The sequence below is a fragment of the Cottoperca gobio genome, chromosome 6 (assembly GCF_900634415.1).
Source record: "Cottoperca gobio chromosome 6, fCotGob3.1, whole genome shotgun sequence".
Lineage (NCBI taxonomy): Eukaryota > Metazoa > Chordata > Actinopteri > Perciformes > Bovichtidae > Cottoperca > Cottoperca gobio.
In genome coordinates, this window is record NC_041360.1 from 304,492 (window position 1) to 318,303 (window position 13,812).

The 13,812-nt window shown below is 39.9% G+C and overlaps 3 protein-coding genes across 9 annotated transcripts in view; 2 read left to right on the forward strand and 1 right to left on the reverse strand.

Annotated features, from left to right (window-relative positions):
- Window positions 1-7,228, forward strand: part of ppfibp2b (PPFIA binding protein 2b) — a 101,032-nt gene extending 93,804 nt beyond the window's left edge. For all 7 annotated transcript variants that reach the window (XM_029434449.1, XM_029434452.1, XM_029434451.1 and 4 more), the window contains 3 exons: window positions 634-699; window positions 6,748-6,816; window positions 7,102-7,228. In XM_029434449.1, coding sequence (XP_029290309.1) covers window positions 634-699; window positions 6,748-6,816; window positions 7,102-7,125 — 159 coding nt within the window. In that variant the 3' untranslated portion in view covers window positions 7,126-7,228. The remainder of the gene's footprint in view (window positions 1-633; window positions 700-6,747; window positions 6,817-7,101) is intronic.
- Window positions 7,130-10,242, forward strand: rep15 (RAB15 effector protein). Its single transcript, XM_029434458.1, has 2 exons — window positions 7,130-7,425; window positions 7,801-10,242. Exons 1-2 carry the CDS (start codon window positions 7,153-7,155, stop codon window positions 8,344-8,346), a joined length of 819 nt encoding a protein of 272 aa, XP_029290318.1. The 5' UTR covers window positions 7,130-7,152; the 3' UTR covers window positions 8,347-10,242.
- A 343-nt stretch (window positions 10,243-10,585) lies between these two features.
- poglut3 (protein O-glucosyltransferase 3) overlaps window positions 10,586-13,812 on the reverse strand; it is a 7,077-nt gene continuing 3,850 nt past the window's right edge. The window contains exons 3-6 of the mRNA XM_029434456.1: window positions 13,259-13,542; window positions 12,897-13,101; window positions 11,619-11,815; window positions 10,586-11,388 (exon numbers count right to left, since the gene is read on the reverse strand). Of these exons, the coding sequence (XP_029290316.1) occupies window positions 10,948-11,388; window positions 11,619-11,815; window positions 12,897-13,101; window positions 13,259-13,542 (1,127 nt within the window). The 3' untranslated portion in view covers window positions 10,586-10,947. The remainder of the gene's footprint in view (window positions 11,389-11,618; window positions 11,816-12,896; window positions 13,102-13,258; window positions 13,543-13,812) is intronic.

The following is a 13,812-nucleotide window of genomic DNA, read 5'->3' on the forward strand; positions in this document are numbered from 1 at the left end:
TTTTAAATAATTGACCAAATGCCTCTCGCATTAAAGTTCAGAATTATCGGAACCAGCAACACTCATAGTTTCTTTGTGGCAGAGATTAGATGCACTGACATTGGTCTTAAATTGAACTTGCACTGGAGAGAGCCTGTTTTATTAAATCAATACTAATCCTAAAGATAAAGAACAACAGCATACCTGAGTAACCTGCTTCAACCACTAACCTACTTTATCATCATCATTATCATCATCATCATCATCATCATCATCATCATCATCATCATCATCAGCATCATCATCATCCTCACCATCATGGTGGCTGTCATGGCTGTTTATGACACCAGCTTCCCCCTTGGCAGACCAATCTGAGCCAAGACGACTGCTGACTTTTACCATGGTAACCCTGTTAAAGATGACATGGGAAGTGCATGTTTAAGTTCAGCATGCAGCTGCAGGTACGACTTCATTACTTCAGTCAGTAATGCATGGTACACTTCTGAGTACTTACATAAATGCAATTTTGATTAATTGCTATATTCTAAAGCCTAGGGAACTCATTGTTTCTCTGAAAGTGTGTCTGTAATCGTCATAGTGTGTGTGTGTGTGTGTGTGTGTGTGTGTGTGTGTGTGTGTGTGTGTGTGTTGCAGATGGCGATCACAGAGGGTACCATGTTGCAATTAGAAGCTCTGTCTGAAAGCATCAACAACCTCACAGTAAGCACCAACACACACACACACACACACACACACACACACACACACACACACACACACACACACACACACACACACACACACACACACACACACACACACACACACAAGCTGCTGGTAATGACTTGTGCAGCTGATTCCTCCAGCAACAGAAGTTTGAAGTCACTCAGATAGAAAACTCTGATGTGAGGGAGAAACCCATTAAAACAAGTAATAGGATGACTTCAAGGAGAGAAACCTGCTCGCTGGTACTTCATTACTTGCTGTTATCAGGCAGATGCAAGTCTTGGTTCTTTTGCTCCTGCTGTGTTTACTGAAGTCATCTAAGTAATTGAACCTCTAGGCTTTGGAGCACAAACATGTAAAACCACTCCTTGATAGCCACCTAAATCAACATGTCCATTGAAACAGTTCAGTCTTGAGATCTTACTGTATCTCCCTTGTTTGTTTTTTTTACTATTGAAAGAGTTTAATTTTAAAGTGAAATATTCAGTCTGAGAACCTGTAAAGATGAAATAAGTTTTACATTTGTTTTGTTTTTTTAAATATTTTTTTTAAAGAGCAAATGTATGACATTTAGCAATTAAACCTTTCATTTATTATTTTAGAAACAATTACACATGTTAAGCTTCCCCATGGCACTAGAACGGCCTGTGGTCTGAACTAATCAACTGACTGATAATGAAAGAATAATCCTTTTTCACAGCAGAGAGGATGAGATGTCAAAGCATGAAAAGTGCAGGTGTAATTCATATTTATTAAAATATTTGTTTTTATAATGGCTGCATTCTGTGTAAGTTTTCTATTGCCAGGGTCCTGTATTGTGCATGCTGGCTTTAGTGGCTTCCTGACATGCAGTAAAGTGAATTAATAAAATAATACCTATGTTAAGGTAGAAATACCATTATGTAAGAATCATTCAAATTGTTGAGTTAGCTGAGAATTGACAGCACTATCACATCTCTACTGAGCTAATTGTAACTACTTAATATAGTAAATGTATAATTGGCTATAATATCAAGATGTATGTTTTGTATGGAAAAATCTGAAACTACAAAAATAACTATCAGATGATTCTCCCTAAAATATAGTGGAGTAGAATTATAAAGTAGCAGAAACACATCGTTATTGTATTGTATTAGTTCCACCTTTGCTTTTCGTGCTATGACAAAAATGCTGTGAAGTTTCACAGCAGAGTTAATCCATTTTGGGATACGTTTTCCTATACATCCTGCAAGGTGCTATATGTTATGCCTCTGTTGACACAATTGGAAAGCTTTCCTAATGGTACTGCCATCAAAGTCAAGACTACAATTCCATAAATCCTTGTCATAAACCTAATGTTGCCTCTGATGTCAAAGTTTACTCTTGAAATACCAAAATATGCTCTTTTTGTTCTGTTCTGTAACATAAAGCAATCTGCCATAAAGTAAGAGTCTCTGATTCTCATTTATACTGAAACTAATTGTGTTAACTGATCCCAGCTCAGTGGCAAACACCAACTCCCAAGCTCTCTAACCCATTACCGCTCCCATGATGCTTTTCTTCCAGTACCTGCTCAGTCGAGCTACGGAAGGAGCTGAGGCGGTCGCAGACAGCGCTAGTTTGAAGGACAATGACCCAACACTGTTGGCACACTAATGCTGTCAATCAACCTCAGAGACTTTTAGGAAACCAATGTGACACCTGTTCTGAACTTCAACACTGCAGCGTGGAGCTGTCAACTTCTATTAGCCGCTGACACCTCATGTAACACCTACAGTCAACCTGAAGTCACTTACACAACGTGGAAAACAATCATATGTTGCTTACACAAATCTTTCTTTTTAATTTCTACAATAAGTAACTGACTGAAACTTTTTTATACTGCTTTCCTTGTTTCCCTATGCAATGTACCCACATAATCCCACTGACCGCTGTGTACTATATACTGTACTGTTATATCAAAGGGCAGAGGAGGGCCACATTAGCCATCTCTTGTTTCATGGCATTCATATGATATGCAGAGTATTATATTTTTATGGAATTTGTGATGAAATAGTGCACAAGACTGTAAGCACAAATGGAGGTTCATTCACTTGGATGATCTCACATGAGACAAGCAAAGAGTGGCCAAATTGAACATTTACACACAATGACAATTGTGTTGATCTAAGTTCTTCAGCATGATCATTTTGTACTTCAAAGACATTACCAGCATGATGTGTTGATGCAAACTGCTCAACAAAGATCTCTGAGAAGAAATGAGATAGTTGGTGGTTCAATCCCCAGCCCCTGCAGTCAGCATGTCGAAGTGTCCATGGGCAAGATACTGAACCCCAAATTGCTCCGGATGGACAAAGTGTGTGTGTGTGTGAATATTATCCCTACTGATGTACTAGTGTGCACCTTGTATGAATGTGTGTGAATGGGTGAATGCTGACATTTGACACACAAAGATTGGAAAAGCACTATATAAATGCATTTAATGCATAAAATCTGAGTTAATAAATACTTTTTTTAAGCAATCGGAACAGTGGTTTCTGCATTTATAGTTTATTTAGTGTGCAATCTCACTCTCTCCCTCACTTACATGTGCACTTTTTATGCTTTGTGTTTATTTTAAAGACAAAACAAACACAAATGATGGTTCATTTGACCCTGTTGGCCCCTATTGTACTGTAAATATGCTATTGTACAGCACTGTTTTTAAACACTGTATAACTGTCCCTGTCCCCAGGGAAGTAGTACAAATCTAAACTTACTTTTACAAGGTTTTTGTGTGACTGTATGTAGTGTTATGTGTGGTTGGCAAAACAAGTCCTCTGAGTGGGAAACAGCTAATGTAAGGGGAATTGGAAAGTAACCTCAGGTTCATGCTCAGCTGCAATACAGTTTTTTACAATTGCTAAAACACATTTCTTGAAACCTTCACCCATTTTCTCAAAACTTTAAACACAAAACACAAAACTCAAGCTACATTCACAACACCACAGATTCCTCTGGCACAAATCAAACAATGCTTTCAGATCATGCACTTTTCCAGTCAAAATAGAAACACCTACAGAGCATTCATTAGATACTACATAAAAAAATTAAAACACTGCATCCAGTGCATGTAGTTTGATTTAGTTTTATTGTAAATGAACACATTTTTGCAAAACTAAACAAAAGTACAATTATCCCAACTTATACAAATAACAAAGAAAACTTCATACGTAAATGAAAAGCACATTACAGGTAAATGAAAAGCACATTACAAAACCAATTGCATAAAACATCAACGTACGCCTCAAGGCCCTGCCACACATTTCCGTATGACAGAAACGTATGCCAGCGCATACGAAATATCGGTTGATATAAATTAAGGGTAAGTTGTGATCGTTTGAAGGACGCAGACAATACGCCGAACACACCAGACATACGGCCCTGTCACACAGTTCCGTATAATAGAAACATGCCGGTGTATATGAAAAGTAGCTCAAAATTTGTCAGAGTCCAAATACGTCCAACTTTTCCACAGCGGTGTTGTAGCTGACGTATACATAACGAATTATTATACGTATGTCTAACCTATTGATAGCGTATCACTTGCCATTTGGTTCACGTCATGCTGATGCTGGAGAACGGCTAGAATGCTGAACGCTAGCTGTACTGTAGAAACACATTTAATAAGTTACTCCGTCGTCAGGCATAATCTTAACCTATGTTAAGGTAGGAATAGGTTATCCACTCGTTATCAATACATTGGCTGTAGGATTCACCGTCAGCCGACATAGTCTATCTAACATACCTCTAACGTTGTCACGTAGGTATTCACGTAAGTATTTACGTACTATATTTACGTAGGTAAGTATTCACATACATATTCCGTATTCATTCAGTTTAACGTCACGTAACGTCTGCATATCTTATGACGCACACATTGGGTATGTCCGGTAATTTTGAACATGCTCAAAACATCAGCGTTCAACAACGCACCGCAGCGTAACACCGCCTGCTCTTAATGAATACTATCTATACCTTACCTTATATCAACGTAAACCAGCGTATTGCCGATATTTAGTATACGCCATATTTTTGTATACATTATGCATTTGTTGGGTCTGATACATTTTGTATAAGTAAGTGATACAATATCAATAGGTTAGACATGCGTATCTGTATATGTTCACTTTTCCGATCCGATGAAAAGTTGGACATATTTGGACTCTGACTAATTTTCGTATGAATACTTTTCTGTCATACGGATATGTGTGACAGGGCCTTCAGCAGCATCACGCCTTTGTGCTGGTCCGGCCAGAGGACTTCATCTACATCACACGCAATGTTTTCTCTTGCTAAGCAACGGGGGAAAAATCCTCTGGCATGGCGGATCCAGGCTTGACAAGCATCCACGCCTATGTCACCACAGGCCAATGCCTGTAGGAGGTTTACCCTGGTGTAGGGGTTCCGGTCAAAGACCCTCCAGCGCCACGCAGAATAAAACTCCTCTATTGGGTTGAGGAATGGGCTGTATGGTGGAAGGCAAACATTTATAAAGCGCTGGTTGATGTTGAACCATTCACGTATGTGGACTGCACAGAGAATGTTGACATTGTCCTAAACTACAACATAAATAGGATACCCAGCCTGATGAGGAACCTGCTGCTCACGATCAATCAGAAAATCCCAAAGACCACTCAGACATGTGAGAAGATGCTCGGTAAAAATGTATTCATGGGGCCTTTCCATATAATCAAATTCAAACAATCTCTAAAAGATAGAAGTTCACAGTACAGTGTAAGTGATACAGAAAGACAGACTTCTGCAATAGTGTATTTGTATGAGAACAAAGCATTCCTTCCACCCTCATGTGGCTGTCTTGCAATTCTACAAAAGGGAAAATACACTTACAAATGTATGCATACAGTACAAATGTACGTACCAAAATACTAAGAATCTGTTACTATACTGTACCTGTTTTCTTCTCTGAATGGCCTTTACGATGGTGGCCACAGAGAACCTACTCAAATTTGGTTGCACTCTTTGTCCTGCTTCCCTCATTGTCAAGCCATGAACAAGAACATGGTCTGTGACCGTTGCCCGGATTGCATCTGAAATGATGGTTCTGGTTCTTCCTCAGCCTTGATATCTTCCTCTTGACCCATCACCTCTTACTTGTACTCTTCCTCCTCTTCCTCTCAAAATGTTTTCATCCATTGTCGGTATTCACATGTGCACTCTGAACTTGCTTATATAGTGTGTATTGATCACATCATTAGAAACAAGTGTGAACAGTTTTGAGTCATTGTGTTTAAACGATGACAACTGTGTTGTAGTTGTGTTCAACTTTAGCTGCCTGTGTTTATCATTTTGCAACACATGTGCATCACAGTGGGAATTGTGTTTTATAGTAAAGGAGAATGTGTTTAGCATTTTGCAAATAGTGTACTACTTGAACTTGTTTAGAGTTTTGCTAAAAGAGTGGTTGATTTGACAAATGGGTTTAGGCAACTGATAATTTGGTTCAGAGAATGGGGTTTAGTGTTTTAGCAATTTTTAAAAACTGTAACACACGGGTATAGTAATGCCATTGGACGATCCTACAGCTGGACTACATATAGATTAAGTCCAATTGGTCAAAAGTGCAATTTCAACAAGAACGATAAATATCAGATGTGACCCATTATTCCCTCCTAACCATCCAGCCACCCTCATTTATGAATTTGAAGTGAAACTCCCCTCTCATCCTCTACAGTGACATTCCAATAGATAGCCGAACTAAAAGCTCATGACCCATGTTCTCATTTGTGCTTCCTTCTGAAAAGAGAGAGTAAAGCATTTTGTTTACTCATCAAACCCTTCAGGCTTACCCCAGTTAACTGGTAGGATGAGTCTTATGTTTATTTAGCCTACCTAAAATTTGACAATTTACAGACACCACACCCATGTTAACACTGTCAGCAGGAACTCCCCCTCAAAACCTGTGATAGAAAATCCTCTTTATTCTACTAAAAGTTCTGTACACATCAGGAGACTGAAGACTGAGCTTCACATTCAGCACCATACACACACTGTGCATCTCAGCAGGGCAGGGGACTGAAGCGCAGTGCAGGTAGTGTATTTGGAACTACAGCAACTTCCAGACCCATACTGGTAAGTATCTGTAATTACTAAAAAATTCATCAGACCATGTTATTCATATAGTATTAGTGCATTGCATAGATGGACATACAATTGGTAGATTTTGAATGTGCAACATGGACAAATAATTATTTACTCACTGTTAACTGACAGACCGGACAGCAGTAATAGTCCCATATGGCAGGACAACATTAATACAGATGAGGGTTTTGTTCCTCAAGAACGCAACTAACAGCTTTTACCTGTGATATATTAATTACAGATTAAACTCTAATGAAAAAAATGATATCTTTCCAGTGTATCAGGGAGACCACCCTCTGATCTCCCGTCCTCCATCATCAGTCCACCATGGGCCAGACCATCAGCAAACCCACAAACCCTTTCCAGAACTCCAACTTCTCTTTTAAGCGCAGCTCCCCAAGCTCTCCCTCTAACAATCAGAGCATGTCCCCTCGACCGAGCATCTTCTCCACACTGAGGAGGCCCCCCGTCAACAAACCCAACAGTTTCATACCTCTATTCAACGACTGCATCTCTACCGCCTCATCCAGAACTCAAGAATACCTCCTCTTCAAAGACCCAGAGGACAAGTTTCATGCAAGCCCTGAGGTGCTCACTCAGGTAGACCATCTCTTGATTCCTCTGATCTTAACAATTTCAGATGTATTACTAAGCTACCATTTTTAGCTAAGGTTTTTAGAAAAGGCAGATCAGCTGCTAGCTTTTATTCATGCAAACAATATCTATGACAAATTCCAATCTGGTTTTAGAATAAACCACAGATAGAAACTGCTCTTCTTGAAGTCGGCATTTGATACCATTGACCATTATATCATCTAGGACCATCTTGAGACCTCTTATTGCCCTATGTCCCTTCCCGCACCCTGAGATCCTTAGATGGGTCGCTCCTTGTTGTTCCGAGATCCAGATGGATACATACCTTAGAATTTCACCAAATTTATTTTAAGTTGTCTTAAACATCTTACTCTCCAACAGATCTTCCTGATGACCTACATCTCTCAGAGTGTCAGCCGCAACATGACAGACACCTTCAACTGCACGGCCATGACGCCTGAGCAGCGCATCCTCCTAGGGGCTGACTGGGTCTGGGCCATGCTGGAGACTCCGACCAAGAATCCACAGATCCAGATTGCTGTGCAGGTCCTACACCTGCCCAACAGGGTGAATGCAGAGGAGAACAGCATCCCCCAAGAAGCCTGCAGCGAGTCTATCCAGATTGCCCAGAAGGAGTCCAGCAACAAGACCCCATACGAGAGAATGGTGGACTTCTGCACCTCCATTGGTAAGGACTGCTACGCCCTCTTCTTGTTCATGGGGAAGAAAAGTGACAAGGGAAATATCTACGGCGTGCTCAGCAACAACTTTGAGGTGGCCATCGGAAAGTGCGACAAGATTGACAGAGCTTTTATCGAGAACTTCTTCAAAGGCTCGAGGTATCTCCATACACCTTCAGGAATGATGCAGGCCATTGTCACCAAGAAAGTGGGAGACTCTCTCACTCTCATGATTAAATTCAGCTAAACCAAAGGGACTCGTAATATTTAATGGCCAATAACATGATACAATAATACAGTAATACACTTAATGCGTTAGAAATGTGGGAGCTATGAAGTATGTCATCCTGCAGACATATTAATATGTTGAGTTTGATAAAGTAGAATGCCTTCAAGAGAAAATTCTGGTTATTTTCAATCTATCCCAGTTGTTGATGGTGCTTCTAACAAGTATATCAGTCACTTTTTTCTGCTTTTTATATATTAGTTACTCCTGTTTTCTAACCACTAATCTAGTAATTGTTAAAACAAGACAAAACATACTGCTGTTACATGCATCTTTAAAGAGCTGCAAGGTTTAATCATACCATTTCAGTTACTACATTTCTAAAATAGCATAACATGGTGCTCAAGTTTGAATGTGATTAATGTGCGAGTGCAGATGTGTTTACCTGCATGCCATTGGAAACACAGATGCATGTTCACGTAACATAAAAGTATGAACTAGGGCAGCTCCCTCCAAAACAACCAGAGTAAATTAGAAATTCAAAGACAGAACACATTGACCATAACAGCAACAGGATCCATCATTTTGTAACCAACCTGCTGTTTGGACAACATGTTAATTTGAGGCTCTGTTTACTGTGTATAGTTTTGCATATTGCATCTGAGCAGCCTGAGCTACATGTTTGATGTTTGGATTTAGGCAGAAGTTGGTATACAAACCCTTTTTTACTCTTCTTGAGGGAAATGTTCTTGTTTTCTTTAAACTATTTCTTTTTTCTTTATTACATTTTTATTCAAAAGTGAATTTAATCAAACCTTTTGATGTTTAACAAATTATTGTAACGATCTGAAAATATTGTAAATCTCTCTTATTGCCACATACTATATAAATTTACATATTAATATATATCTTCTCAACATGTTACAGATTGATTTGATCCTTATTATTGTGGCTCTATCAGTTGTTGTTTTTCATAAAGAATTTGCAATGACAACGTTTTCCTTTTGTGCAACAATGTAGAAGATCTTTTCATGAGAGTTTAGGGAAAAATGTTGTCAGTGCTGATGTCCTGATCAGATCTCACTTCAGCTACACCAAAGCAAGAAAACATGTTATGAAACAAAAGAGTTGCTGCATACAAGATACAAAGCCATAATGAAAAAGAGCAGTGTGTCAAAATACTAATAGCAATTTACTAACTGTAGAAATTATGGATTATGAGAATGCCATGATTTAGGCATTGCACCCCAACATTTTAACTAGAAAGGTACATTATTGTAAACATTACCTGCTAAGCATCAGAATGTTAACATCGTATGTTGTTGTTGTGAGTAAGTTAGCATGTTAACAAATTGACAACAGTAACTTTTTATTAGACCTTTAACCTACGTCGGAAAAAAATGACATACCTGTAATGACCTGTTCCAATTCAAAGTGTGCAAGCGCAACAGAATGTATGAAGTACTTTACCTTGTCTTCCAAAGGGCCCTCCTAAAATTCAGCTTGACCTATTGCATGCCCTGATCTATCAATAAACTAAGCTAAAAATTGAAAATGGCCTCAGTGCCCAATCAGTAGGTAGCAGTCACACACCATAAAACACCACCGCTGCTCATCTCCCTATGAGACTCAGCAATGAGAATACAACAGGGCCAGCTGGGCCTGTAGTTAGAGGGCTTTGTGTCTGTGAAAACCTGGATGAAATGGGGAAAGCACACACTCATGAAGGTGACCAGGTGAGCCCGAGAAGGGGACATAGGCCTTGTGCTTTGTCTATCGCAGTGCGGGTGCAGCCCAAAGCTCACCTCCAGGAGAGCAGCTGACATCAAGCCGAGGAATATAAGGACATGACAATTCCAGCGTTACTATGCATTCGTCTGACAGGCTGACATTCACTGCGCACGAGTCTAGTTGGAGCCCAGGGTACTCAGACTTTTTGTGTAATTAAGTGCAAAACCCAGCAGCCAGACCCGTCGAATGACCAGAGCTGTGTGGGTCATAGGTTGCTGTCGCGATGAGGCAAGAATTTGTCGTTTTCACACATTTGGAAAAGGTCTGGGGAGCCATTGAGTATCTAATTGGGAATCAAAGAATGTGCGGCGACAGGTGTTGTGGCCATCAGAGGCCGGCAATGGCGAGGCGCAGACTGCACAAAGCGGTGGACTAAGTCCTGGTTGGGCGCCATATCCATGTCATATGTCTCATACAAAAATATTCACAGAATGTTTATGATCTTTCCAGTAAATTGTGAAAAATAGGATTAATTTAAGATGTATTTATTATAAGATAATACTGTATACAAATATCCAATGAAAAGGCACATTTACAGAACAGTAATGATATCCTTAGTTTCTTGCATTACTAACCAGAGCTTTACAAAAAAGGTATAAAAACAACTCAACACAGTATTAAAAACTAAGAGTGGCATTATTATTTTAAAAGGAAAGTTCCTGCAGCCTTGTCTTGAAATGGCTCATTGTTATTTTATCACAGAAATGCTTAACTGTAAGCTGTGAAATTAACATTTTCTTCTGAGCATCAGGAGCATTCACTCTTTATATGTTGTTAGGAATGTTTCAGAGACAAACAATGAAAAAGATTAAATACTAAAGACAGATTCCATCATAGTTCATCCTTCATATTGGTTTCTTCGTTGTGGTTTTTACGCTCACATGTACAGTCAGCAGTGTTGTCATCCGGCTGAGGCACCAGCTCCATGTCTGCATGCCGTGTGGGCTGTCCCGCCTGTCTCTCTGAGTACATGTGCATCACTCTGTAGTAGTAGCAGTACAGTCTGCTGGGCTGCAGCAGCTCTCGGACTATTGTCTGACCTGCTCTGGCAATCTCTTGTGCTTCTGCATCGTTCTCTTTAGCCCATTTGATTTTCTCCAAGAGGTCCGACAGGTTTCTCTTGACGGGAACATAGTGAGTACCTGCTTTAAGATGGCTATAGAAATATTCATAATACGTTGAGTCCTGCTTCAGAACCAGACTGTTTCCAAGCATCAAGTAAGGAAAGCGATACGCTGCCACCGTTCCATCCACGTTCACCTGGTACTTGTACTAAAAGAGGGGAAAGTGTAAAACCATTTTAAATATCAAGTGTTTCTTAAATATTATTTATTTATTGAATTTTGTAAGGCCATAGAAAGGAGAAAACACATCAAAACCAGATAAAAGCAGTACAAATATATACTATATTACATAAAATGAAGGGAAAGCACCTACACATGCAGCTTTAACTTACAGTGAATTAGAATAAAATATACATTTATTTATTCATTTTTCCTCACCTTGAAGAAGTCAAAGAATCCAACAAGCGGTGCTTTGCCTACATGTTTCTCCCTGTCTCTGAAGAAGAACCATCCTGTGATACCTGCATCCAGCAGCTCGGGGTTTTTCTTGGACAGAGCAACCAGGTGAAGACGCTCCTCTCGACTGTCCCGGCCGCGGAAAAACGCCCGATCTGTTTTGTTAATCCATGGAGGCCCTGGAGAAAGTGTTCAAAATGTTACCCCAAAAAGGCACAACATGTAGTATGAGATCCAAAGAGCTCTACGTGATGGTTTAATATTCCCTATTATATGTTGCTGTTGATGCTTTTAACTTCAATAAAACCTAGCACCCAAACAAGTGTGAATAACGGGCTTTCATTCTAGATGAATAAAATAACTTGGATGTACTTCCAGAAAAGTTGCTTGTTATTTGTCAGGGTTGAACTTGTACTGTAAGGACACATTCAGCCTGGGGTTAGGGTGGCTACACCCTTTCACTCATTAGTTAACTAACATGTATCAACTGACAGTTTTTCTCACGCTAGTCTGATTAAAGGCAAAAACCAGTTAGATGCTGAAAAAACATACGCAAGTGAAAAGAAATTCAAATGTATTATTTTACAAACATTTCTTCTCTTTAAGTAATTAAGCAGTACAAAGAGCATCATGAGACTTATTGATTTATTCCTTTGACATTTACTTCAGCAGGTTGGATCTTTGTGATTAAAACCTTTTCTAAAACACTACAGGTCTATGCAAAGACTTACATTATACAGGTATATACTATTTGAATCCCTAAAATATCCTCAATTTTACCAAGCTGTGCCTTAGATACAGACAGGAGGGCATCCTGAGACCAACACACTTCACTTTTACATCGCATCAACAATTTAAGCTTATTCTCTTTAAAGTTTTAAACCAGGACCTTTATTTTATTGTTCAAGTAGCTTAAAGATAAGGTGTTAAGGGGTATCTGGAATATGCAAAACTATTGCCTACACAATACCTTTCCTAAAATACTGCTGGTTCTGTTGGCATTTCAAATCTGCTGTCTGCAGTGCGCCACAGAAGCACAGATTGATGCACGCCAAATGATGCGCAGCATTTATTGCTTTCAGTCCGTTCGGGCCTTGACTCTATTCAAAGTAGCACAGGGACAACTGTATGTACTTTAGGAATTTATAAACATAAACTGACTGCTAACTTCCACAGATATAGAATCAATATTTGAGCTTCATTTCTCAGCTTCAACAGGCCTCACAGTGGCCAAAGAGTGTGAGTGTGTGTGTATGTTACCTGTGTTTCCCTGGACAGACAGCAGGTCGTTGGTGACACCTCTCATGGTCTCCAGGGTGGAGTGAGTAACCTCATACGTGGGGAGGACAATGTCCCGTGTGTCTACTGAGCCACACCACGACAAGACTGGAACAGCATCTGTCCTCCTCGTCTCTAATGGCCAGTCGCCAACATTGATGTAAAACTCTACATCAGGCACCCTGACCTTTAACAGCAAATTGAAGATCCCAGGAGATTGAAATCAGCAACTTCACAATGCCACATGCAGTGTTTTGGCAGTAATATTAAGACACAACATGTAGTGAATGAGCCAAAACAGCTGTAGGATCCTTTAACATCTCTACACTAATACACAACATTACCTTTCTTGTTAGAGAGAGCAGCATTTCATCAGAGAACATCTTGAAGTCTGTGTATTTTCCCAGAGAGCGGCGGTACAACTGGTTGTTGATGATGGCGTAGTGAATGAGACCTCCTCTGTTGGCAAATCTGTGAGGCACTTCCTGTCTGAGACGCGGCAGGTCGACTGTTGGAAAAGCTTGAAAGTCCGCCAGAATCTGAGGTTCCTCTGCGGGACACTGCATGATGGTCTGCCAAACGGAAGCATTGGCTTCTGGACAGTCGCAGTATTCATGATAGACTGGACCTAAAAAAGAAAAAATTATTATTATTTTTTTAATCAGGGTTAGAGGCGAGAGCTATAGCAGGTCCGTACATTACATTACAGGTCATTTAGTAGACGCTCTCATCCAGAGAGACTTACAGTGAACTAACTACAGGGACAGTCTCTCTGGAGCAGCTCAGGGTTAAGTGCCTTGCTCAGGGGCACAATGGTGGAAGTCCTGGTATTGAACTCACAACCTTCTGGTGTTGTTTGGAAGCCGAACCCTAGTATTAATGTGTATATATATACACA